The 24,315-nt window shown below is 37.1% G+C and overlaps 3 protein-coding genes across 4 annotated transcripts in view; 1 reads left to right on the top strand and 2 right to left on the bottom strand.

The window, feature by feature from the left end:
* LOC309508495 (uncharacterized protein) overlaps positions 1–23,169 on the bottom strand; it is a gene marked incomplete at its 3' end in the record, with an annotated part of 36,429 nt that extends 13,260 nt beyond the window's left edge. Inside the window, exon 1 of the mRNA XM_082183146.1 lies at positions 23,095–23,169. The remainder of the gene's footprint in view (positions 1–23,094) is intronic.
* LOC309501356 (uncharacterized protein) overlaps positions 1–24,315 on the top strand; it is a 193,756-nt gene that overhangs the window by 54,306 nt on the left and 115,135 nt on the right. The window lies entirely within an intron of this gene.
* LOC309501195 (uncharacterized protein) overlaps positions 372–24,315 on the bottom strand; it is a 70,642-nt gene continuing 46,698 nt past the window's right edge. Inside the window, exons 3-10 of one of the 2 annotated variants that reach the window (XM_082173272.1) lie at positions 6,078–6,437; positions 5,192–5,281; positions 4,734–4,796; positions 4,532–4,621; positions 4,255–4,317; positions 2,146–2,193; positions 1,920–2,000; positions 372–1,808 (exon numbers count right to left, since the gene is read on the bottom strand). In XM_082173272.1, the coding sequence (XP_082029398.1) occupies positions 1,753–1,808; positions 1,920–2,000; positions 2,146–2,193; positions 4,255–4,317; positions 4,532–4,621; positions 4,734–4,796; positions 5,192–5,281; positions 6,078–6,437 (851 nt within the window). In that variant the 3' untranslated portion in view covers positions 372–1,752. The remainder of the gene's footprint in view (positions 1,809–1,919; positions 2,001–2,145; positions 2,194–4,254; positions 4,318–4,531; positions 4,622–4,733; positions 4,797–5,191; positions 5,282–6,077; positions 6,438–24,315) is intronic. The other variant, XM_082173273.1, reaches the window with a different exon arrangement.

Here is a 24,315-nt window from a genome sequence, read left to right as displayed (position 1 = left end):
CCGCCGATCTGAGCGCAGAGCCCGCCAGAAGGGTCAGGGCATCTGCCTATAAAAGATGGTCATTTCGCCATAGGATTCAGATTTGATCTCCTTCAGCGACAAAAACACTTTGCTGATTTCTCGAAGAAGCCTTCTCGCCGACGAAAACATCTAGGCGTCCTAAAAGCTCCACGTTTCATAACTCCATGAAAATGTTTTCTGGACGTATCCATACACAAGAGACACAAGCATAACAGATGTTATGATCCAGAGGATCACATTTGCTTTTATTTTGGCCTTATGGACAATTAGAGACATTCACATGATTATGTGCACTGCATTAAAGCTAATTTTTTATTATTTTTTTTCAGATGAAGGAAAAGGATGCAAAAAGAAAAAAGTATAGTGTGCGCCTTGCACTCGACACCATATACATAATTAACACATTTGACAGACCAGACGATGCCAGTGCAGAAGGCACCTATGCTGGAACTTATACAGTTATAATTGCAACTGGTAATTATACAGTTTATTTTATTTAAAAAACATTTGGATGTCATACTGTAGAAACATTACTATAATCAATTATATGAAATTAATAACACACATGACAGTTTATAGATAGATAATGTGACTGTTAATAGATGACATCATCTGATCACATTTTCTCTTACTGTTCTTGCCATAACACACAGTTCCAGCAGCCAGAGAAAAACTAACATTAAAACATCAAGAGTCAAACTGACCAACTAAAGCAAACACTGATCACCATAATGATGACATCAAATCAAACTATTATTATTAATAAATCATCATAATCTAAACCTCTGTTAATGTCAATAAGAACTATTCCACACATATGACAGAAATAAAGTAAATCTGGTTAGTAATAAGTGAAGCTGGTAATGCTGTTTGTGAAGTTGTTTAATGAAGTTGGAGCCTGACATCAAATGTTTAGGCCGGCTACACACTGGCTACACAGCGTGGCATTTCTGTTGCATGAGCGTGGCGTTTTCTATGGCTTTGCACACCAGAAACGTGTCTGACGCGGCGCTGCTGCTGCTAGGTGTCGATACAGCAAAGACAACGTCAGCAGTTTTGATGGCAAAATAGGCTACAGAATATTTCGTTCTGTATTGACAGGTGCAATATTTGAAAATCAATAATTATTATTATTTTTATTTATTTTTTTAATGTCATGTGTTGCGTGAAAAATATGCGGCGGTTCTATTTCTAGCATGCACGCGTTTTCTTCCGCACCTGAGACGTGCGTGTCACGCAGGCGGTGTGCAAGATCTAACCTGTTAACATGGGAGCCGAAATAAAAACGGACACACCACGCAGCCAGTGTGTAGCCGGCCTAACACATCAACCCAATTTTCATTTTCAACCAAAATTTTATGTCTAAACGATGAAGTTCATGTCCAATAACATTTCTAGCTGGGGTGACCTCACTTTGTGGCCATAATATGAGCACACAGTGAGTGCGCTGTGAGGTTACACTTGTGACTCACATTGTGATCATATGGAGAGATCACTGTGAGATCAACGTGTTGACTGGGATGTTAATGAAAAAAAAATCGGGCCTTTTATTTGTAAAAAAATAAATAAAAAAATAATCTAAACTTGGTGTCACTATTTCTTCAGGGTGACAGTTTCTTCAAAGTTTTTTCTTTGTTTTCTGAGAAGAAAATAAAAAGATGAACAATCCTCTGTAAGTTTTTGCTATTGTAAATAGCAAATTTACAGATTTTCTCTAAACTCATCAGTATTTTATTGTAATATTGCAGGCATCTCTATTTCCTCTGGGTGCTTCGAGTCCTTCCTCCCTGCAAAATAAAAGCATTGACTGACCTCTCGTATGTGTTTTTATCATGATTGCAGATTGTTCCAGATCAGATGAGTGTGAATCATCAGATTGTGTGCGGCTCAAAACTCACCAGCTCTTCTTGCACAGATGATCTGAAGAAGAATCACAGTAGGAGCAGCAAACACTGCAATCTCAACAATAATCACAATCACTGCAGGAAACATGAGAGGAAGAAGAGAAACTGTACATGACTGAAGTCAAGGGTATTCAACTATCAACAGTTATTGATGAAGCTTTTACAGACTGACTGATAGTTTAATGTTATAAAGCTGTCAGTATAAATGAACGCGTCGTACCTCTGTATAATGATACAGCAGTCACACTGACTTCAGTTTCTCCTGGATCTGTGGATCAAGTCTGTTAGTTCAGTTCAACACATAATGCCACATATACACAACGGGAGCATGTCTATGTTCCCACAGCCCTATGTTCCCACAAATGGCCTACCCCTGACCCCACCCCTGACCCCACCCCTAAACCTACCCGTAACTGGGATTTAGACAAATCGTAAAAAAAAATGTGGAAACATAGGGCTGTGGGAACATAGGGCTGACCCCTACACAACATCATCAACACATAATACTTGAGCTTCATATCACAGAAATGATGAATATGTGCACTAGTCTGTCATCATTATCTTCTTACTTCACTCTCAAGCTGTCAGGAGGAGAATGACAATCGCCATTGACCAAAAATAAATCTATTTGATGCTTTATTCATTCATAGATATTCATGTTATAACTTATAAGTGAGTTTCTAGCACACTAGAATTTCTAAGTTTGCAGAAACATTGAAATGTAGAATATCTATTTATTGACGGCATCTAAAACATACAAAGTTTCCTGGATGAAAATGTGGCAGGGTGGGCTATTTTCCCCTCCTAATATTGTAATTTGAGGTTTGGCCAATGGGCTGTGACTGTGGGTGTATAAGAGCGTAGGGGTTCGTCACTTTCAGGGGCCGTTACGTCATTGATACGCCGCTGCTGCTTGCGTTGGAGTGGAGTGTTTGACATGTTATGCCATTCATAAAGACAGCTGAAGCTGCTGAGCCACTGCTGTTGTTGTTAACTGGTGTGTTGCCGGTTGGGAAATTGAATGTGGACATTTGAGACGGTAAGGAGAGTGCGTTGTGTGTGATGACGTTGTGTAATGAGGTTAATATGGGTTGCTTCAACGGAGTGGGTACTAATTTATATGTTTTACATAGTCAAAAGTCAATCTGCATCGACTCCACGTTTTACTCAGAATTCGGGATATTAACCCCGGTGCAGCGTTCCCTATCGTGAGTATATTTGCTATAGGCACGTGATGAGGGCAATGGCTGCGTTCTAATCAAGTGCTGTATGCTCTGTACCTCATCGTAAAGTTGCTGTTCTGTTTCCAGTGCGGAATTGTTCCGTGTCTAGCATGAGACTGTTATGGTTCCAATGAGTTTCCATGTTGCTCTTAATTGAGATTCTCTGTGCTTTCTAAACTTTGGTTGCAGAAGTGTGTCTCAGTGCTTTAAGTTTCTTTTTGTTTTCCTTTTCTATTTGTTTTCTTTAATGAATGGCTTTGTATTTCTGAATTTGTATTTTGGTTTCACTTCATTTATTGTGATTATTGAATATTCATTTATTTTATTTAACCATTATTACGGTTGAGCTATACGGCCGAAGATATTTGATCATCTGTTTATATTGATTCTTTAATTAGAATTTGCTTATGTTTTGATTTTTGTTATTTGTGATTGCATTATGTAGGCTCGGGTAGGACAGAGTATTTAGTCCCTTTCCCGAGCTACACTTAAGTTATACTTTATATTGTTGAATTATTGTGTTTTGCTCTGCTCCATTTTAATGTGTCTCTCTCTTGTGTCTTGTTGTCAGCAGGATATGGGCACCGGGGGCAGACGAGTGACCCTCTCTGTGTGGTGGGGTCCTTCACCGTGTGTTGTGCTCTTCACTGACTGTGTGTGTGCTTGTGTGTGCACTGTGATTGTAGTGATTTCCTTATTCAAGGGTGATTATTCTATCTGAAACTGCCTGGTTCCTTTGCCAGTGATAATTGAATCCTTCAATGAGAGGAGTGAGACTGCATGTTAATGCCTGTTTTAACTGCTAATAAAGAGTTTTTGTACGACTACCTATGTCTCTGTGCATGCCTTAAGAGGGCGCATTTAATTCTTTGGGTGAAATTTCCAAGGTGGCGTAGTCGGAAAGTGATATCAACTTGGTTATTGTAGTAGTCTGTTTGCTGAGCACGTGTATAATTCGTGCTCTGCCCCGCCCGTATAACTCTCGCTCTGCCACAAAAACATTAAAATGCACAAATATTGAGGAATCCTTCGAGGTTGATGTGTGTAACAGTGATCATGTGATCATGAACCTTGTGTAGAAGCTGCTGTGGTTCGTTCATACACACCTGGACTCAGAGAGATTGGTGTGGTATCTGGAGTCAGTGTTGTTGCTGTAGTTGATGTTGCAACTTTTAAAAACAAGATGGAAATAGAAATATGATTACACAAAGAAGAGTACAAAGAAAGTACAAGTTTCAAAATGTCATAGACTCACTGACAAATCTGACTAAAGAGCTTTTTTTGATGATAATATGTGTGATGATAAAGCAGTCTGTGAGAGCCAGTGCAAACCACTGAAGAGAGAGACTGATGATGTGTGACAGTGATCATGTGATCATGAACCTTGTGTAGAAGCTGCTGCTGTAGTTCGGCTTGATGTCTTCTCAGAGTTTGAGCTTCTGACTGGAGTCAGTGTTGTTGAAGCGACTGGAGCTGCAGAAGATGAATGTTCAGACGCATCAGGACATTAACATCATCTTTTCATATTGATCATAACATGACATGCCTTGTGTAGAAGCTGCTGCTGTAGTTTGTTCTTACACACCTTGATTCAGAGAGATTGGTGTGGTATCTGGAGTAAGTGTTGATGCTGTAGTTGATGTTACAACTTTTAAAAACAAGATGGAAATAGAAATATGATTACACAATGTCAAGGCATTTATTTTACAAACTGCTGTAGTCTAGAGAAGCTCCGTATCAGTGTGAGGCTCCTGGGATGACATACTAACATGGGATGAGTTGTGTTTAATAAATCCTCACTATGATTTATTAATTTATCATAGGAGTGGTGTGAGTTACACTAGTAGCTGTATATTATGATTATTTTGCATCAGACAACAGACTGTACAAGACTGATCATATGTATCAAAACTCACTGACAAATCTGACTAAAGAGCTTTTTTGCAGATAATATGTGTGATGATAAAGCAGTCTGTGAGAGCCAGTGCAAACCACTGAAGCGAGAGACTGATGATGTGTGACAGTGATCATGTGATCATGAACCTTGTGTAGAAGCTGCTGCTGTAGTTCGGCTTGATGTCTTCTCAGAGTTTGAGCTTCTGACTGGAGTCAGTGTTGTTGAAGCGACTGGAGCTGCAGAAGATGAATGTTCAGACGCATCAGGACATTAACATCATATTTTCATATTGATCATGACATGCAGTTTGTGTTCAATCATCACAGCTTACAGTGGCAGTAGTTGAGAAGAGAGATGTTACTGTATCATTTATTCCTGGTTTATATGAGAGTGAAACACAGTGAGCTGCTTCCCATAAACCTTCAGCTTTCCTGAATCAATGACATTATTAAGCCTTAGAATTCCTCAAACTGACCTCCTACATGGGTCATACTAGGCTTTAATAGATTTATGCAATATTTCATGTATGACCCATGTAGGAGGTCAATATTGGGAATTATAAGGATTTTTATGCAGTTCATGACTTTGACCACTAATTACAAACCTGCGTACATATAATCAAACACACATAACTATAGAACCAATTCTTAATGCGCATGTGAACGCCATCAGCGTTTCTCACAGGTTCGCGTTTAAAGTCTATGTAGAGAGAATGGTGTCGTCTTAGCGGCCCCTAATTTAATAACAAATGATTGTTGCGACGGAAGCGAATCAATCATAACTAACCTTAGCTGGAAAATAACTTCATTAAAGAACCGCTATAAAGCCAAAACAATCTCTGTTACCATAAATTATACGTTTATCTCTGTAAAGCTGCTTTGAAACAATCTACATTGTTAAAAGCGCTATATAAATGAAGATGACTTGACTTGACTAATATTTTACAATTGCCAAACGTATGAAGCCATCAGAAAGAGTAGAGCCAGTGTGTGAAAGTTTTCACAAATCTGTCAGAAAAGAGTGTTTTCTCACCTGAATACTTGACAGTGTATCTGACTGAGGTCTTGACTTCATTTCTGTGAGCAAGAAGACATCTCCACTCTCTGTTGTTATCTTCATTCAGGAGTGTTGTAGTCAGAGTGATAATACAGTGATCTTGATCTGATGATGATAATATCTGATATCTGGAGTCTGTCTTCAGATCAACACCAGCCTGATTCACCCACAACAGCTCAATTCCCTCATAACTGACCCAATTTCCACAGGAGAATCCAGTATCTGAATACAACTGACAGGAGAGAGTCACAGAGCGGCCTGGACTGATCTCAGTCTGTGAGGATGAAGATGAGGATGATGATGATGATGATGATGATGATGATGGAGACACTGAAACTGAACACAAGACACAAATCACTGACTCTTCAATACTCATCTAATCTGCCCTTTTTTAAATTTAACACGTATAATCATAAACTTACCATGAAGAACATTCAGATAAACACGTGCATCAGCTCCTGGTTGTCTGTCATATTGTCTGCAGCTGTAAGATCCATAATCTTCTTCTGTGACGTTCTTGATGTTCAGAGAGCAGTCAGACTTCAGACTCAGTCTCTCATGTCTCTCTGTGTCTTTATTCTTTATCCCTCCAGTAATCAGTTCAACTCCTGCTGAATGACTGAATCTGTTAGAGTAGATCCATCCAGTAGATTTGCAGTCAGAAAGAGCATTATTACAGGACAGACGAGCATTTTCACCAGAACTGATGAACACATGATCACCCACTCCACTGATACCTGAAACACAGTATATCTCAGTGATCATTATGATATTAATAAATTAAACCATAAACCATACCAACATAATAAGCAGAAGATTTAACTCATACAGCCTTTTTCCGGTGTTTGATAGTTAAAGGGATACTTCACTTTAAAATTAAAATTCTGTCATCATTTTACTCACCCTCAAGTTGTTTCAAACCTGTATGAATTTCTTTCTTCTGCTGCACAGAAAGATATATATTTTGAAGAACGTCAGTAACCAAACAGTTAACTGGAACCATTTACTTCCATAGTAGGAAAAAAAAGTACTATGGAAGTCAATGGTTCCAGTTAACTGATTTTAATTAAAATCTATGGATAAACCAAATCAAACGCCTCTTTAAGAAGGAATAAGAAATTTAAAAATGTAATATCATCATAGCTTGAACTCTTGATTTCATCTTTGTCATAAACATTACTGGACGGCACAGGATTAGTTGATCCTCCTCTTCAAGCGTAGAAAATACACTAATAACTGCCCTTAAAAGCTCTTTATCTGTTCTGTGTTTCTCTCTTTCCTTCAAACTCACCCTACTGTGACTTATGCACAGCTAAATACAAAATAACAATTCAAAACCCACAAAGAATATTTGTGGAACATTTCCCAAAGGAAGGAGCAAAACTCAGGGAAGGTTTGCTGGGATCAGTAGTTCACTCTCCATCCAGACACAGTCGTGATGATACTGTACTTCTGTTCTCTGACCACACAACATCACTTCACTGAGCTGAACACTCGTTGTGTGTTTGATAGTAAGTTTATGATCAATCATGAGCTGAGTTTGGGAAGTAGTTAACAGTGAATTTGATCATGATTAGGGCCATCTCAAGTAAAGTCATGACAAATTAATGCATTAACAAATCATTTAATAAAATATGATTAAACATGCACTAGGAGAATATTTGTATTCCGTTACACCACCAGTACAACAAAACAAACAAACAAAACAAAAGATAAAGGTTATTTGTAGTTCTTTTACTCACAGTGCACACTGGCGGAGCTAGGGTAGACCCTTGGTCTAAGCTTCGCCACCCCTCTCACAACTGCTGTTTCTGTCTCTTTTTTTATTGACAAAAATTGCGTTTTTTAAAACGCTGATCCGTCTCTTTAAGTGTATTTGTTATATATGCGTCACATGTGTCTGGATTAAAATATTCTGCTATGTGAGATCACAATATAAGGCACAATATATGTTTTAATGTCCAAATAAATGTGAACACTGTGCATTTTTACTAGAAGATAGGCATTCATTTTGCATTAATTTGTAAAGGACAAACAAAAATGGATAATTTTTTAATCCATAAAATAACAAATTTTACATTCTGGCAACATTACAATATGAAAAACATAACATTTTACATTATGTGCTGTTGACTTCCGCCTTGTTCACATCCTTGCACATGGGGATTCAAAAGATAACTTTTGCTTTCCTTTTTAATATAGGTATGATGGAACTGTTGCAATTATTTATTATGACAACTAATATAGAAAGTTATTTTTTAATTTTTTTTTGACAAACTCAGAATTGGTTGAAGAGTTCATAAAACGGATTGAAGGTTGAAAATCTTTGGACTACAGTATTTATCGGCATGTTATCTCATCCATGAAGATGCAACAATGTAGAACAAGCTATTGGAGATTTTGAGAACCAGAACCAAGCTAACTGAGCAAGTTGAACTTTAGAAATAGTGTGTGCCCTTTTATTACTATTTAATCAATTTTAATATGAGGTGGTGGGGAATAGTAATAAAAAAATAAAAAAAACACTCAGCATTCCTTGATTCCTAATTCACTACTATCTCAATTACAATTAAGTACACATTAACTTTATTCAGTTGTGTAGGCACTAAAACAGTCCAATACATAATAGTCAAATAATTTTTTATGATAAAATAATTAAGATTTTTGTGCCACCCCAGACTGGTTGCTGGCCCTTGCCTGGCCACCCCTATGAAAAAATCCTGGCTCCGCCACTGACAGCGCATTCACTGTGTGCTCATACTATGATCTCGATGTTACATCCTTAGGGACGTTCATTGTGTTTTTGGTGTTTTGTGTTTCTCTTTTTGCTCTTGTCTCTCCCTTTCACTTTCTCAGGCTGTCGCTGATTGGCTGTTTTGCCTGTCAGTCATTCGTAATGAGTTGAGTGGGTGTGCCATGTGAGGCGGGATCCTCATCATTCTGATGCTTGACACCTGGAGAAGCCCTACTTAAGGAACATGCTACTTCCAGCGAAGAGAGAGCATCGGAGCAGTTAAGACAACCCCCATTAATGCTATACTCATAGAAGCAGGAGAGATACCACTGGAGTTAAGAAGAGAGAAACTGGCGATGGCGTATTGGATAAGATTAAAAGGAAGTCGGAAAGAAAACCCAGCAAAAGAAACAATTGAGGAAAGTTGGGAGTATTCCAAGTTTCAGGGGCTTGGGTTTGGATGGACAAGGGAAATGAGAGTGAGGGAATATGAAATGGAAGCCTTAGATTTCACCACGGCTGTCAAGACCACTTGGCTCAATGTAGAGTTGACATAGGGGAGACCACACTGAACACTGGGCCGCACTTGCCCCTGCCCCACCATCTTGCCTAAAAAAAACCACTGTGGCCTGGGCAAACTCGCATTTCGCAAGATTTACCGTGAGCGTTGCTGCCACCAACCTCTCAAACAGCGAACGTATGCGCGCCAGGTGTATTTCCCAAGTGTCTGTGTAACACACCATGTCGTCTATGTAAACTGCACACCCGTCCAACCCCGCAATGACACGATTCATGAGACGTTGGAATGTGCAGGGGGCGTTACGCAGTCCAAAACTCATACGGGTGTAAGAATACAACCCTGAAGGTGTAATAAATTGTAATAAGGATCCACTGGAGGCAAGTTGAGAGATGAGAACCCATGTGCAGTTTATTATAACTAAAACAAAACATGAAACAAAAACATGGCATGGCATGAAAACAAAAACCAAAGCATGAACATGAACTTTGCACAAGAGCAGACTACAGGGAACAATACTTGACAAAGACACATGGCAAACATGAGGGCTTAAATACACAGACTAATGACAAAACAAGGGACACCTGTGAACAATGATCAGACAATTAACCAATGACAAGACATGGCAGGATCACATGACAAACAGGGAATCACATGACAGACATGGAAACATGACAAGAACAAACCCAAAACATGACATAAATGCAGCAATTTCCTGCTCCCTAGGCGTAAGCGGTACCTGATAATACCCCTTTAATAAATCAAATTTACTTATATATCGAGCACTACCAACCTGATCCACACAATCCTCGATACGTGGTAAAGGAAAGGAGTCCGCCTTTGTCACCGCATTCACCTTTCTATAGTCTGTACAAAACCTAAATGTGTTGTCAGGTTTTTTAACAAGTAAGCATGGTGATGCCCAGCTCGAATATAATGGTTTTGCTAGGCCATTATCAAGCAGATATTGCACACTGGCATCCAAGCTTTTTCGTTTGTCCGGAGCAACACGGTAAAATCTCTGTCGAATGGGTTTTGCATCCCCCATGTCAATGTCATGTTCGATAAGATTGGTGCAGGTTGGTGTGTCGGAAAATAAAGACGAAAACTCAAAAAGTAAAGATTTTAACTGATCATGTTGTTCCCCATCCAAATGCCCTAAGAGGCTGTCCAAGCTAACCAACATGTCTGAATTGTTTAGCCTAGCCTGCAGGACCGCATCATTCGGACCCCGCACCCCATCCCCAGCTGCCACCTCAGAAGCGTTGGGTGTGCCCTCCCCAATAGCCAGTCCAACAGATCTATAAGCAGTCTTATCACCGACCACCTGCAATGGTGAGGAATAATATGGTTTGAGTAAGTTAACATGCACCCGTTGTGTTTTCCTCCTCCACTCAGGGGTAGACACCACATAGTTGTTCTCCGATATTTTCCGCACAATAGTATATGGACCATTGTATTTAGCCTCTAATGCAGAACCCGGAATTGGCAGCAATGCAACCACTTGATCACCAGGGCTAAACACTCTTATCTCTGCTTTAAGATCATACCGTCGCTTCATTTTAGTTTGCGCTTCACATAGATTTGCCTTTGGCCAACTTCCAAGCCAAGAACAACCTTCGGCGAAAGCCATGCACATAATCGGCCAAATTCCCAGGTATCTCCACACCACCATCTAAATCACCACTCAACACAGATAAAAAGGTGCGCACTTTGTGCCCAAAAACTAAATAATTAGGGCTAAACCCTGTGCTCTCCTGTACTACCGCACGACCCGACAGTAGTAGCCATGGTAAGCCCTCTTCCCAATCTCTCTTAAACCCCTGGGGTCAGCCGTATCGCCGGGGATACCAGCTCGCTTTTTTTTTTTTATCAGTTCAAAAGAGATTCATTTTGCTCTGTTGACTTTGATATTACAAACAAGTTTCATACATTAATCGATTCTGTTAAATGTGTATTATGTTTGTGTATACTCACAATAAAAACAAAGTGTTGTGGTTTTTGCCAAATAAAGAAAAATAAACATTATGCGAGTTCTGCCTTCCCTCTGTCAGTTAAGTCCATTCTGAAACGCGTCCGAAAATGAACTGTAACTCAGCGAATACTCAGTCAAACAGGCATACAGACACACAGGCATGAAGCTTGAATTCTCTTCTTTTAAATGAAGTAATTTAAATGAAAAAACAAATATTCTCAGCTTGTGAAATCTGTATTAAAAGAGAGCGATTCCAGTCGAGCTCATTAGCGCTCATTCAAATGTAATGTGACCACGCCCCGGAGAGCGCGCGCTATTCAAACGCAAATTCTGAGAACCATTTCAGACACAAACACAGCGCACCACGAGTGAGGCATAATATAGCCTACCTAATAATCCTGGAGAAAAGTTTCCTCAGAACAGTGCTGATATGAGGAGCAATAGATCCCGCTGAGGAGTGAGGTAGGCTAACTTATCTTTTCTCAAGTGTTAATGTGGAATAAATAACGTTATGGAATAACGTTAGTGTAGGCCTATGTAAACCGCAAAAAGATGAATCGCGTTTCTATAATATGAATCGCGTGTCTGTGTGTGAAAGAATAAACCGCTTTAATCAACTAAAATGCTTTGCTATAGCCTACTGAGATGAGTAAAACCGACTGAAATATGTTGAAATAAAATGTCTTTGTATAAGCAACGTATTAAACTGCAAATTAATATTTATATGCCCTAATATTTCATAAAAACAACGTTACAGTCAGGTGAAATATAAAAGACAACATTCTGTTGACTAGATTTGGGTACAGTTTTTACTGTAGAATATACTGCCACATCAAATAAGCTTTTGTTAGCGATTTATGCTCATATGTTATATATATATATATATATATATATATATATATATATATATATATATATATATATATACACACTACCGGTCAAAAGTTTTAGATCGGTAAGATTTTTAATGTTTTTAAAAGAAGTCTCTTCTGCTCACCAAGGCTGCATTTATTTGATTAAAATACAAACAAAAACAGTCATATTGTGAAATATTATTACAATTTAAATCAGCTGTTTTCTATGTGAATATATAGTAAAATGTAATTTATTCCTGTGATCAAAGCTGAATTTTCAGCATCATTACTCCAGTCTTCAGTGTCACATGATCCTTCATAAATCACTCTAATATGATGATTTGAGGATCAAGAAACATTTATGATTATTATCAGTGTTGAAAACAGTTGTTTACTATTTTATTTCATGATGCTATGATGAATATAAAGTTCAAAAGAACAGCATTTATCTGAAATAGAAAGCTTTTGTAACATTAAACACTACCATTCAAAAGTTTGGAGTCAGTAAGAATTAAAATTTTATTTTTGGGGGAAATAAATAAAATAAATCAATACTTTTATTCATCAAGGATGAGTTAAACTGATCAAAAGTTACAGTAAAGACATTTATAATGTTAGAAAATATTCTATTTTAAATAAATGGTGTTCTTTTGAACTTTCTATTCATCAAAGAATTTTGAAAAAAAATTGTACACAACTGTTTTCAACATTGAAAATAATAATTAATGTTTTTTGAGCATCAAATCATCATATCAGAATGATTTCTGAAGGATCATGTGACACTGAAGACTGGAGTAATGATGCTGAAAATTCAGCTTTGATCACAGGAATAAATTACACTTTAAAATATATTAAAATAGAAAACAGTCATTTTAAATTGTCATAATATTTCATAATAATACTGTTTTGCTTTATTGTTTTTTATCAAATAAATGCAGCCTTGGTGAGCAGAAGAGACTTCTTTTAAAAACATAAAAAATCTTACCGATCTAAAACTTTTGACCAGTAGTGTGTGTGTGTATATATATATATATATATATATATATATATATATATATATATATAGATAGATATATATATAATACTATTTTGTCAAAAATAAAGTCATCAACTAAGATGTTAGCTGGTCCAATGTTGGCTATATTCAAACTAATGAATACATATGATAAAATGTAGGGCTATAATAATTTTTTTTTACAAAGAAAGAGTACACTTGAAATATTGTTGAAATTGTAATTATTGTTGTAATTGTAACCTTTTTAATAAAATAGCAAAACATATTTACAAGATAGATGTAAGCAAAATCTTAAATGGTCAATATAAGTCTTCTTCTAAATATATCTTTTGTCCTTGCATTCATTCTTGGCTCAGTCAGTGTCACACCTGAATGAATGGCTCATTATGCAGAGTCATTACGCATAATGGGTGGGACATTGTATTCTCAGGTGTAAACCACTCCTCCTTCACGCCCCCCTCGCATATTGGCTTTCCAAGCAAAACCTGTTTTACACAATTTAAATCAATGTATTGTTTTATTGTGAACGATAAAGCAAGACTATTTTCACATAATTTTGAAGCCAGAACTCGAAGCGACAACATTGATTAGTCAAAAGTCTTATTGACGCATATTTAGTATGAGTTTTGTGGTCTTATTTCAGCAACTTTCATTTTTATTTTTTTCAATAACCACGCATAAACATTATTCTCTTAAAAATACAAACATCTACATACATGTTCCTCACATATTATGGTAGCCCTGTTTGTGCTATATAGAGTGAATTTACACCTTTGCCATTAACATGTTTATAAATAACTGAAAAAAGCACAAATGTCAGGGCATGTCAAAACATCCCAAGGGCCCCAAAAACACATCAGACCCCAGAGGGTTAATCGCGTTTCTGTGAATGAATGAACGGCAGCCGCAGAGATGCGCGCTGTTTATCACAGCTCGCAAAAAGACAGTTTAAATTTAAATTGCGTCTCTGTGTGAATGAATGATGATGTTTTAGCAAACTGTATTGCTATACTGAGATGAGTAAACTGAAAATTAACATTTATATGCCCTAATATTTCATAAAAACAACGTTACAGTCAGGCGTTTCTGTTTGTGAATGAATGTTTCGGTTTTAGCAAACTGTATTGCTATACTGAGTAAAAATCGACTGAAATGTTGAAATAAAATGTATTTGTATAAGCAACGTATTAAACTGCAAATTAACATTTATATTTCTTATAATAAAAACGAAAGACCTATGTTACAGACATATGAAAGACAACATTTCGTTGATTAGTTTTGGATAGATTATACATTTTTACTGTAAAATATCTGCCAACTCAAATAAGCCAATATTTGTTTGCCAATATTTGCTCATGTTAAATATAGTATGTTTTGTCAAAAATAAAGTAATCAAATAATCAATCAAATCCTTAACTTTGAAATATGTATGATAAAATGTATACTTTAGTTTTTACAAAGAAAGATTACACTTGAATTGTTGTTGTAATTGTAACCTTTTTAATAAAAAAATATATTTACAAGGTAGATGTAAACAAACTATTAAAAGGTAATAAGGTAATAAGCCTTTTCTTTAAATAATTTTTATTGTGTTTTATTAGTGACAAATTTGGGGAGAGGATAAATATTCCAAAACTGAAAATACAGTATGAGAATTAACTGCACAATTACTAGACATGTTTTCCTTGGATATTATAGGCCAAATTGCAAGCACACTATGTGGAAAAATAAAAAATAATTGAGATGCTTCCAACTGTTGCTCTTGCATTCTTGTGGCTCAGTCACACACCTGAATGAAAGGGTCATTAAGTATGCAGGCCCCATTGTCTCCTAAGGTGTGAACCACTAAATATGCATGATCGTTGACGCCCACTCCGCATATTGCCTTTCCAAACAGAAAGTGCTTTGCAAAATTCAAATCAATGTATTGTGTTATGTGAATGATAAGGGCAGGATGATTTTCACATCATTTTGAAGAAAAAACACTAGGCAATGACATCTATTAGACAAAAGTCTTATTGGCACATATTTAGTATGTGTTTTATGGCCTTATTTCAGAAACTTTAGTTTTTAGTTTTTTCAATAACCACGCATAAACATTATTCTCTCAAAAATGCAGACATGTACATTCTTGTTGCTCACATATTATGGTAGCCCTGTTTGTGCTAAATAGTGTGTAATTTTTTTTTGCCATTAATATGTTTATAAGCAACTGAAAAAAGCACAAATGTCAGGGCATGTCAGAACATCTCAAGGACCCCAAAAACCCCTCAGACCTCAGAGGGTTAAAGACTCTCTCATCGGTCCACCAATTAGCACGGCACGGCCCACCGCAACAGCTCCACCTAAAAGTGACACAGAACAGCAGCAGTAGGCAATGCAGGCTTGATTACCCACACCGGGCCAAACCAGGGAGAGACACACCCAGCACTGCATAGCCGGGCGTGACAACGGCCAATCCAGTTAGTAGTATTCCACTATGGCTTTTTCCAGAAGTAAAGGTTGATATTAATATCTTGGAAAAGAAAAGAGAGTGGAGAATGGAGGAAGTGGGAGTTAAAACAACCATGTACATAAGAAACAGTTATTATAATTATTTAAAGATTTACACAGACGGATCCAAGAACAAACAGGAATGTATGGAGTTGGAATATATATCCCAGAATTTAAAATAAATCTCTCCAAAAGACTATCTGATTGGTTATCTGTATATACAGCAGGAATAGTGGCAGCCATTATTGCTCTACAGTGGGTTGAAGAGGTCAGACCTGATAGGGTGGTACTATGCACAGACTCGTTAGCGGTCATAAAAAGTATTCAGTCAATGACATCGGTCAGAGAAGACCTACTAATAGAACTTTTCCACAGTTTATTTCGATTACATCGAGGTGGCATAGATGTACAGTTTTGTTGGGTGCCAGCACATGAGGGGGTTAAAGGGAACGAGATAGCAGACAAACTGGCTAAAGAGGCACTGCTAAAGGTAATAATAATTGCAATTCCACTAGGAAAAGGTGAAGGTAAAGCAGTGGTTAAGAAGAAAGGACTTGAAATATGGCAAACATGGTGGGAGAAAGACATAAAAGGTAGGAGATATTATAAAATACAAAAAAATTGTCAGCATAAAGAATTACATGGAAAAGACCAGACGAGAGGAAATTGTAATGATAAGATTGAGAGTGGATCACACAGGGCTGAATGGCACAGAAAAGGAATAGTGAGAACTGTGAAAACTGTGGGGTTAAAGAAAATGTTGAACATGTAATATTGTACTGTACATTGAATGAGGTGGAAAGACGGGTGCTTAAAGATAAGGTTCAGGAGGCAGGACGGGAGTGGAATCTGGTAGGGATACTGGGATCAGAAGGAGAGGGAGAAGAAATAATGATTACCAGGAAGGCACTATTTAAATGTTTAAAAGACTCAGGGTTGTGGAGTAGAATTTAAATGATATGATTATACACACTCCAGTACAGTAGGTGGCGGCATGCAACTAAACGTTGTTTGCAGTCCGCTATTTATGTTCTGTCTTATGATGTGTTTGTTTTCTTTTTGCTTGATTTGTGTCATGCTTTTTGCTTGAAGTATGTAGTGTCATGTAAATTGTGCCTTGTTTTTGGTTGCCCCAAAAACTTCTTATTTGCTATGAAAGAGTTAAACAGCTTTTCAAAGCTGGGTTAAGCGGGAAGGAGGAGAGGGGATAGGTAAGACCGTCACGTGACATACATTTACACACTTAGCTAAACTTCTGTCTAAATACACTAGGTTAGGGATTTGTGCCACCCTCTGTATTTTTGTTTTAGTTAGTGAAGTTTAGTTACGACGTCACGGACGTTGAAGACTTTTTCTTTGATCTTTCTTTTTTTTAGTTTAGGATTAGAGATAAATGGTTTAGTTGGTGGTTCCTTTTTGATTATATTATTTTTGTTTGTTTGGCACAATCCTGTTTTCCCTTTTTGCTCCTTCCGTTTTTGTTTTGTTCCTATGTAAAATATGAATTACTTTATCTTTTATTAAATCAATCTTTACTTGATTTTGTTGTGTCTCTCTGGTTCTCATTTCATTTAGTGATAATTGGTGACTGGTGTTACTGAATTGGTTTTATGTTCCCCTTCTAACGTACCTAGACGGTTCTGAGCCAAAGAAGCGTCGTAACACTCGATATCAATATTGCTAAAAGCGCTATATAAATGAAGGTGACTTGACTTGACTTGACAATATGAGCTCATCCCAGATAGAAATGTTGTTGTTCTATGAATGTTTTGAGAGCATTATGTTGTTCTTGTAATGTTTTCTGTAGATAATTTTATTTTTGTTACCAGAATGTTCTCCTAAAAGGATAACACTCTCTAAACATTCTTATACAGTTTTAGCGGGAAGTTTCCCAACAGACACAGGACCGAACCATCTTTTCCTCATATGTCTCTTGTTTCCTGTTTGCACTCAATATGACCCCAAAAATGTATAGAGTGATTGTATTTTATTTTATTTTTATTACATTTTTAATAATACACATAATATATAATTTTTTTTGGTTTACTTCTCATCTATACATTAATGCTATGTTTTGGGAGATTTGAAGTACTTTTGTACCTATTTACTGCAAAATACCTCAGCTACACCATTTGCATGCATATGAAATATTACCTTTTTATGAAAAAAGAAAACCCATTAATGATGATCGAAATTAAATTAGTTGTTTCTGGATATTGATCTCGGTGTGAGATGCATAATTCTTCTTCTGCTGGTTAGAATTTTTTTTGCAGATAATATAGTTTTGCCAAAATGTGTAATTACCATACACTTCCAGCAGAGGCGCCATAGAGATCCATTCATTTTTTTGGATGTGACTGACTGCTCTTATAACAGCTTTTGTTATGAATATATATATTTAAACATTTTAAAATACATTAAATCTGTATTTTTTGTTGTTATTTGAGGTCTTTTGAAGTGTCTTGTTTTTGCAATAATGCCACATAAATTTGCAGTAATGACGCTAAAAAACAAGACTTGAATGCAGTTAAATATTATTTATTTCAATAATCCAAAAAAAAAAAGTAAAAGTAAACAACCCCCAAAAAGAGAGAAAAAAAAATCCAATGAGCAGATAGGAACACGAGTAAAGAGTAAACACACCTGTGTGTGTGTGTGTGTGTGTGTGTGTGTGTGTGTGTGTGTGTGTGTGTGTGTGTGTGCGTGCGCGCGTGCATGTGTCTGCAGGGCCGTAGCTAGAGGATTCAGGGCCCCCTGAAAAAAATATTGATGTGGGCCCCCACCACCCTCCACCAATATCATATACTGTACAATAGATGAGCATGGAGGCCCACATATAGCAGAAGATGATGTTGTTGTAAAACCTTTATTTTAAAAGTTAAATGTATATAAAAATTTCAACTAATAAAAATAAATAGTTAAATAATAATAAAACCAATTTTTTAAAAAGTAACAGCAAAATAAAGTTTTTTTTTCCCCATCAGTCTGTTATAATTCATAAATCAAAAAGTAAACATTTATTAATTGACAAGAATGCAGTCAAATGTAAAAAAAAAAAGTAATTTTCTTGTCTTATTTTTTAATAAAGATAATATTATTAAATAAATATAAAATGTATTCATTCAAGTGCAGTGTGTATTCGTGTTTTCTTGATGTAATAAATACATCATCAGCCGGCAGGTCAGGTGCATAATGCAATGCGTCGTGACTCGTGTCAATTTTTTAACTCTATTTACAATGGTGTAAAAGACAGGAATTTTGACCACATAATCATTCGGTGGATTGTGGTGCGCACCGATAATAAAGAGTGACAGGACCCGGCAGGCTGTAGACGGTAGTTTTCTTATTCCCAGCTAAATAATAATACAACCTGTCTTAAGAACGTCTTGATCGACTGGGGTACAACAACTCTCCTGGCCTCCCTTTCCTTCTTTTCATGGCGTTTTTGGTTCCCTGATTTATATTTTCTTTTTCCCGACATTTTGTCAGTCAGTCAGTCTCCTGCTCTTCCACCAAGTTCATCATTAACTTCAGGCACTGCCGCCTCAACTCTGATTGGTTGTTCACAAGCTGGGGTGGGACTTACAATTTTATTGGGTCTATCTGATGTTTGTCACTGACTGACTAATTAATAAATATTTTAGATCGGACTAAACCATTTATAGGGAGGTAAGAGAATATTTGGAAAACATATATTTAACCAAATTGCATGTTTTTGTGGTTTTCATTTAAATCTCAGGCATACAACTAATATAAATATTAGAATTATTCATACAACAGGGGCCTATATATATATAACTGCAGGATTTTGTGGGGCCCCCTGGGCAGCGAGGGCCCCTATAATTGTCACCACCTTTCACCCCACTAGCGACGGCCCTGTGTGTCTGTGATCATGTTCATTCCACATTGCTTTTTTGCTCTAGTACATTGAGGTATGGACATTTTCATATTTATTCTGGATTTATAGATTTTTTTGACAAATGAAAAATAAAAAAACACAATTGAGTGTGATTATTATTTTTTTTTTTAAATACCTTCAGAACAACCGAATCAAGCCGAGTTTTTTTTGTGTGTGTATAGATAGATCATTTAGAAAAAGTCACAAAATCTTATTGCACTGAGATGAAGGAAACATGAAATTCCCATTGACATCAATACAGTACTGTGACATAAAATGCTATGCTTTATGAACACATTAGCGTATCATTAAGAAACTCGGTATGAGTCATCGGCACCATGCCTTGAAGGTACTCAAAAAGTTTCAGAGCAGCACCACCTTGTGGTAAAAAAGTTATAGCAAAATGTCCAAAAATGCTAATAACTTTTGAATAAATCTGCCTATCGTAATGTCACTGGTCTTAAACGATTCCTTGGGACACGCCGAGAACATAGATACCAAGTTTATCTTATTTGGCCGAACTTCCTGTCCGGAAGTATGGATTTCGTGTCGATAGACAAAACTGTTTTTGTATAGCACAGCAGCAAAGTTGAGGCATGATGCCAAAATGACTTTTCAGGCTTTATTTCTGCAATGCCTTCACATATTGACACCAAACTTTGCATGTGTTATTGTCACTTCACTCTGGCCACATCACATCGATTTAGTAACTGTGCCATCTATTGGTTGAAAGTGATAATCCATTAAATCATCTTATAAGTTACTTTATATATGATTTTTCAGCAATTTGCCCAAAATCCTCTTTAAATGTCTTTAATTGCTCATTGTTGCAGTTGGTCTGACACTTTAAAGTTTAACGTCTCACAGTTGGGTTAAAGTCACATGGTCAGGAAAGGATAAAAAAAGATTGAAACTGTTGCTCTGGCTCTTTTTATGCTCTGGCTCTCTCTCTTTACTTCCTCTTCTCTCTCTCTCTCTCTCTCTCTCTCTCTCTCTCTCTCTCTCTCTCTCTCTCTCTCTCTCTCTCTCTCTCTCTCTCTCTCTCTCTCTCTCTCTCTCTCTCTCTCTCTCTCTCTCTCTACTTCCTCTTCTCTCTCTCTCTCTCTCTCTCTCTCTCTCTCTCTCAGGAAACATTTACATACTGGGTAAGATTAATGGTATAAGTTATCATCATCTCATACATCTATTTTGTAACTATTTTAAAGGACAAGTTCGGTATTTTACACTTAAAGCCCTGTTTTCAGATAGTTTCTGATGAAATACAATGGTTAAGATTGGACTTTGGACAAATGCTGCTGTCCCGAGAATTTTAGGTTTTTGTGGTAGCACCCCCCACCTATACAACGGTTGCATAGGTGCACTGGAAAAATCGTTCGTTTACAAAGACGTGAAACTCACCGAGTGGTCAGGGGTGTTCACCAGTGTTGTTTTTGGCTGCCCTTTTAGTTTTAGTCTTAGTCTTAGTCTTTTGGACGAAAATGCTTTTTAGTTTTAGTCACATTTTAGTCACTTATAAACTTGATAGTTTTAGTCAAGTTTTAGTCGACGAAAACACAAAAAGGTTTTAGTCAAGTTTTAGTCAATTTTAGAAAAAAAAAAGTAGTCTTTAACAAATTAATTTAGGATAAAAAGTATTGGAAATGGGCTTAGGTTTGACAGGTTGTAGCAAGTGTTGCAATTCGAGTGTTGTAACTCAATTCAATTTGAGCTACTACAACATTACACACAGATAAAGTGGTAACAGTGGAATCAATGTTTTACAAAAAAAAAAAGCCAGGAATAAAAACATTCTTTCTTTGGCAATTGTGGCTTTATTATATAATTAGTCAAATAATAATTTATGTTATAATTTATGTTATAATCTAAGTTATATAATAATTATATAACTTTGTACCAATTAGCCTACTAAACTAATGCTCGGACACACTCGGTCTCTCTCGTGTACACTCGGTCTCTCTCGCGCGCAGACACACTCGGTCTCTCTCGCGCACTGTCGCTCGCTCGCGCAGTTCGTTTCGCTTTTGTCCAGTCCGGCGCCTCATATCGAAGATGTGTGGCGAGTGACTAGCCGCAGCCGCAGGTGTGTTGTTGTTGTGAACTTGTGTGGAATCTGGTGCGCGGCATGGCGGCAGCCGGGTGTCGGGCGTACCCAAAACAAGGATAGGAAGCGGCAGCATTGCTGATACTTTTTTAGCTCTAAACAGACAGATTTCACGCAAAATAGGCAGAAATGACATGCATTGTGCAAACGTCTCGTCATGTTTTAGTCACCTTAGAGCCATTTTTAGCTAGTCATCGTCGCGTTATCGTCATAAAAAAAAGGTGCGTCAACGAAATCATTTCGTTATCGTCATCGTTGACGAAAACAACATTGGTGTTCACTGATATGCTCACACAAAAATCGCTGCAAAAGATGCTTTCAAACAGGTGTTTTACCATTCGTTGTAAAACTGTGGACCTATTTTTCCAAACGCCTCACACCCGTACATTCTTCCGTTGAGAGCTTGAATAATAGACTCTCCAGCCCAGTTGGTGGTGATAATGCACCTTTGGCAATTGCAAGCAAACCACTGGCATTTCATTGAATACACAGAAGAAGCAGAAGAAGAAGCGGCGGAGTAATACCGTAAAGGTGCTGCGGTCTCACAGCACGTCCTATACAAGTCAATGGAGTTGGACAAAAACTACGATAAAACCTGTTGGAAAGCATATTTTGCAGCGATTTTTGTGTGTGCATATCAGTGAACACCCCTGACCACTCGGTGAGTTTCACGTCTTTGTAAACGAAAGTTTAATGCGTTTTAGGAAGGATTATTCCAGTGCACCTATGCAGCCATTGTTAAGGTGTGTGTGTGTGTGGGGGTGGGGGGTGCTAACACAAAAACCTAAAATTCTCGGAACAGCAGCATTTGTCCAAAGTTCAATCTTAACCATTGTATTTCATCAGAAACGATCTGAAAACAGGGCTTTAAGTGTAAAATACCGAACTTGTCCTTTAAGTATAACTATAACCATATTTTGTCATTAAACCTTTTCAATTACAAATAATGTGCTAAATAGTTTTGATTTGGTATTGACTTTGAAGTGCTACATATTGCAATACAATATCGTCACTCTCTATAGCAACGCTCTCCCACATATTAATCTATTGTAACTGCGCTTATTTCCGTTGTTGGTATAAATAGCAGTGGGTGGAATAGACAAGAAATGTACAGTTTTCTACCATCTTGCTGACAACTTTTCTTTAGTCATTCAGCAGTCTTGCAGCTTGAACCTCTGCAGGAAATCCACCCTTACACTCTTAATATGAAGATCATTCTTCATCATCAGATGTTTGAGTGACACTATGTCCAGTATCAGGAATAATACAGTATGATCTGTGTGTATCAATACACAACTCTGAGATCACAACGTGAATGTGTGCAAGAATAAACTGAGCATGTTTAAATGAACTCTTTCCAGACTAATTCCACTAAATGTCTTTAGAGAAAATACAGATTTCTTTACCTGTGAGAAGTGAAGAGAGAATGATCAGTCCCAGCAGACACAGATCACACTTATCAGCCATGTTGTGTTTCTGTCAGTCTTCCTCTTCATTATATATAGTTACAGCTCTTCCTTTAAACATCAGCTCCTCCTCTGGTTGGTAATTTCCTCTGTTCTCATCAGTGTTTAGTCCTGACTCTATGATACAGCTGAAGAAGCGATCAGAAAGATCTCTGGTGTAAAACTGTGTTGACTTTGAAAAGCTCTGGATCAGGAAGTGAGCTGAACTGTACAGTGGCGTCCAGAAACCAACCAAGTCCATAAAGAAGTATTATGTTTGACATTGAACAAAGTGCTTTAAAATCAGTTCCACACAAATCAATACAAAAATATATTTATCCTCTCATCAGCTATGTTTCCATCACCCTGTTTTTATGCATATTTTGAAGTATCGCATCAGAAACGAGTGATGGAAATGTAAAATTTTTAAACTTTATGTTTGGATGGAAACCCAGCTATTGTAGCTACTGATTATTTGTCAGAGAAAACTATTTCAACATAATGAAATATAGTTATTTTTAAGTGACCCAATACAGTGTTTTTTTTTTACACTTTTTATTTTTCCATCACATCACTAACACATTGTGTTGCTATATGTGTGTGTACCATGAAGCTTTTATTAGGCTACTAAGTTTGTGCTTGTGAAACCACAAGTTCACAACCTCCAGAAGTGTTGCACTGACAGATGCGTCAAGATCACACTTCATCTATATATAGGGGAGCGCGGGGCACTACCTAACGCGGGGCTAGTTGTAACACGCTTGTTTTAAATACTTCCGCACATGCTTGGATGACGAAACTTTGTGTATTTACTAGTTGCCATATCAACACTGATAGAAGCGTAGGCAAGAGCGATAGCATCCACCAGCCAACGGGATAACCTTTGCTTTGTGACGGGAGGCCCTTTGGTGCAGCCTCCGAAGCTTGCAAAGAGCAGTTCCAACTGTCTGAACTGGGCGGAGCACTCTATATATGTTCTCAGGGCCCGAATTGGGCGAAAAAACGGAAAAAAAAATCCGCCAAAATGTTTTTTTTTTTGGAAGATATCCATAGACATTTATTAAACCATAGCAAAAGTAAATTTCTTACTTAAGTTAATTTTTCATCTCTATTTTTTGTGTTTATTTAAAATAAGACAAATCTGATATTATTTTAATCTCCAAGATGTTATTTAACTGTTGA

Source organism: Leuciscus leuciscus (assembly GCF_965113295.1).
Source record: "Leuciscus leuciscus genome assembly, chromosome: 1".
NCBI lineage: Eukaryota > Metazoa > Chordata > Actinopteri > Cypriniformes > Leuciscidae > Leuciscus > Leuciscus leuciscus.
The sequence above is the reverse complement of the archived record's forward strand: the minus strand, read 5'-3'. Positions and strand labels throughout refer to the sequence as shown.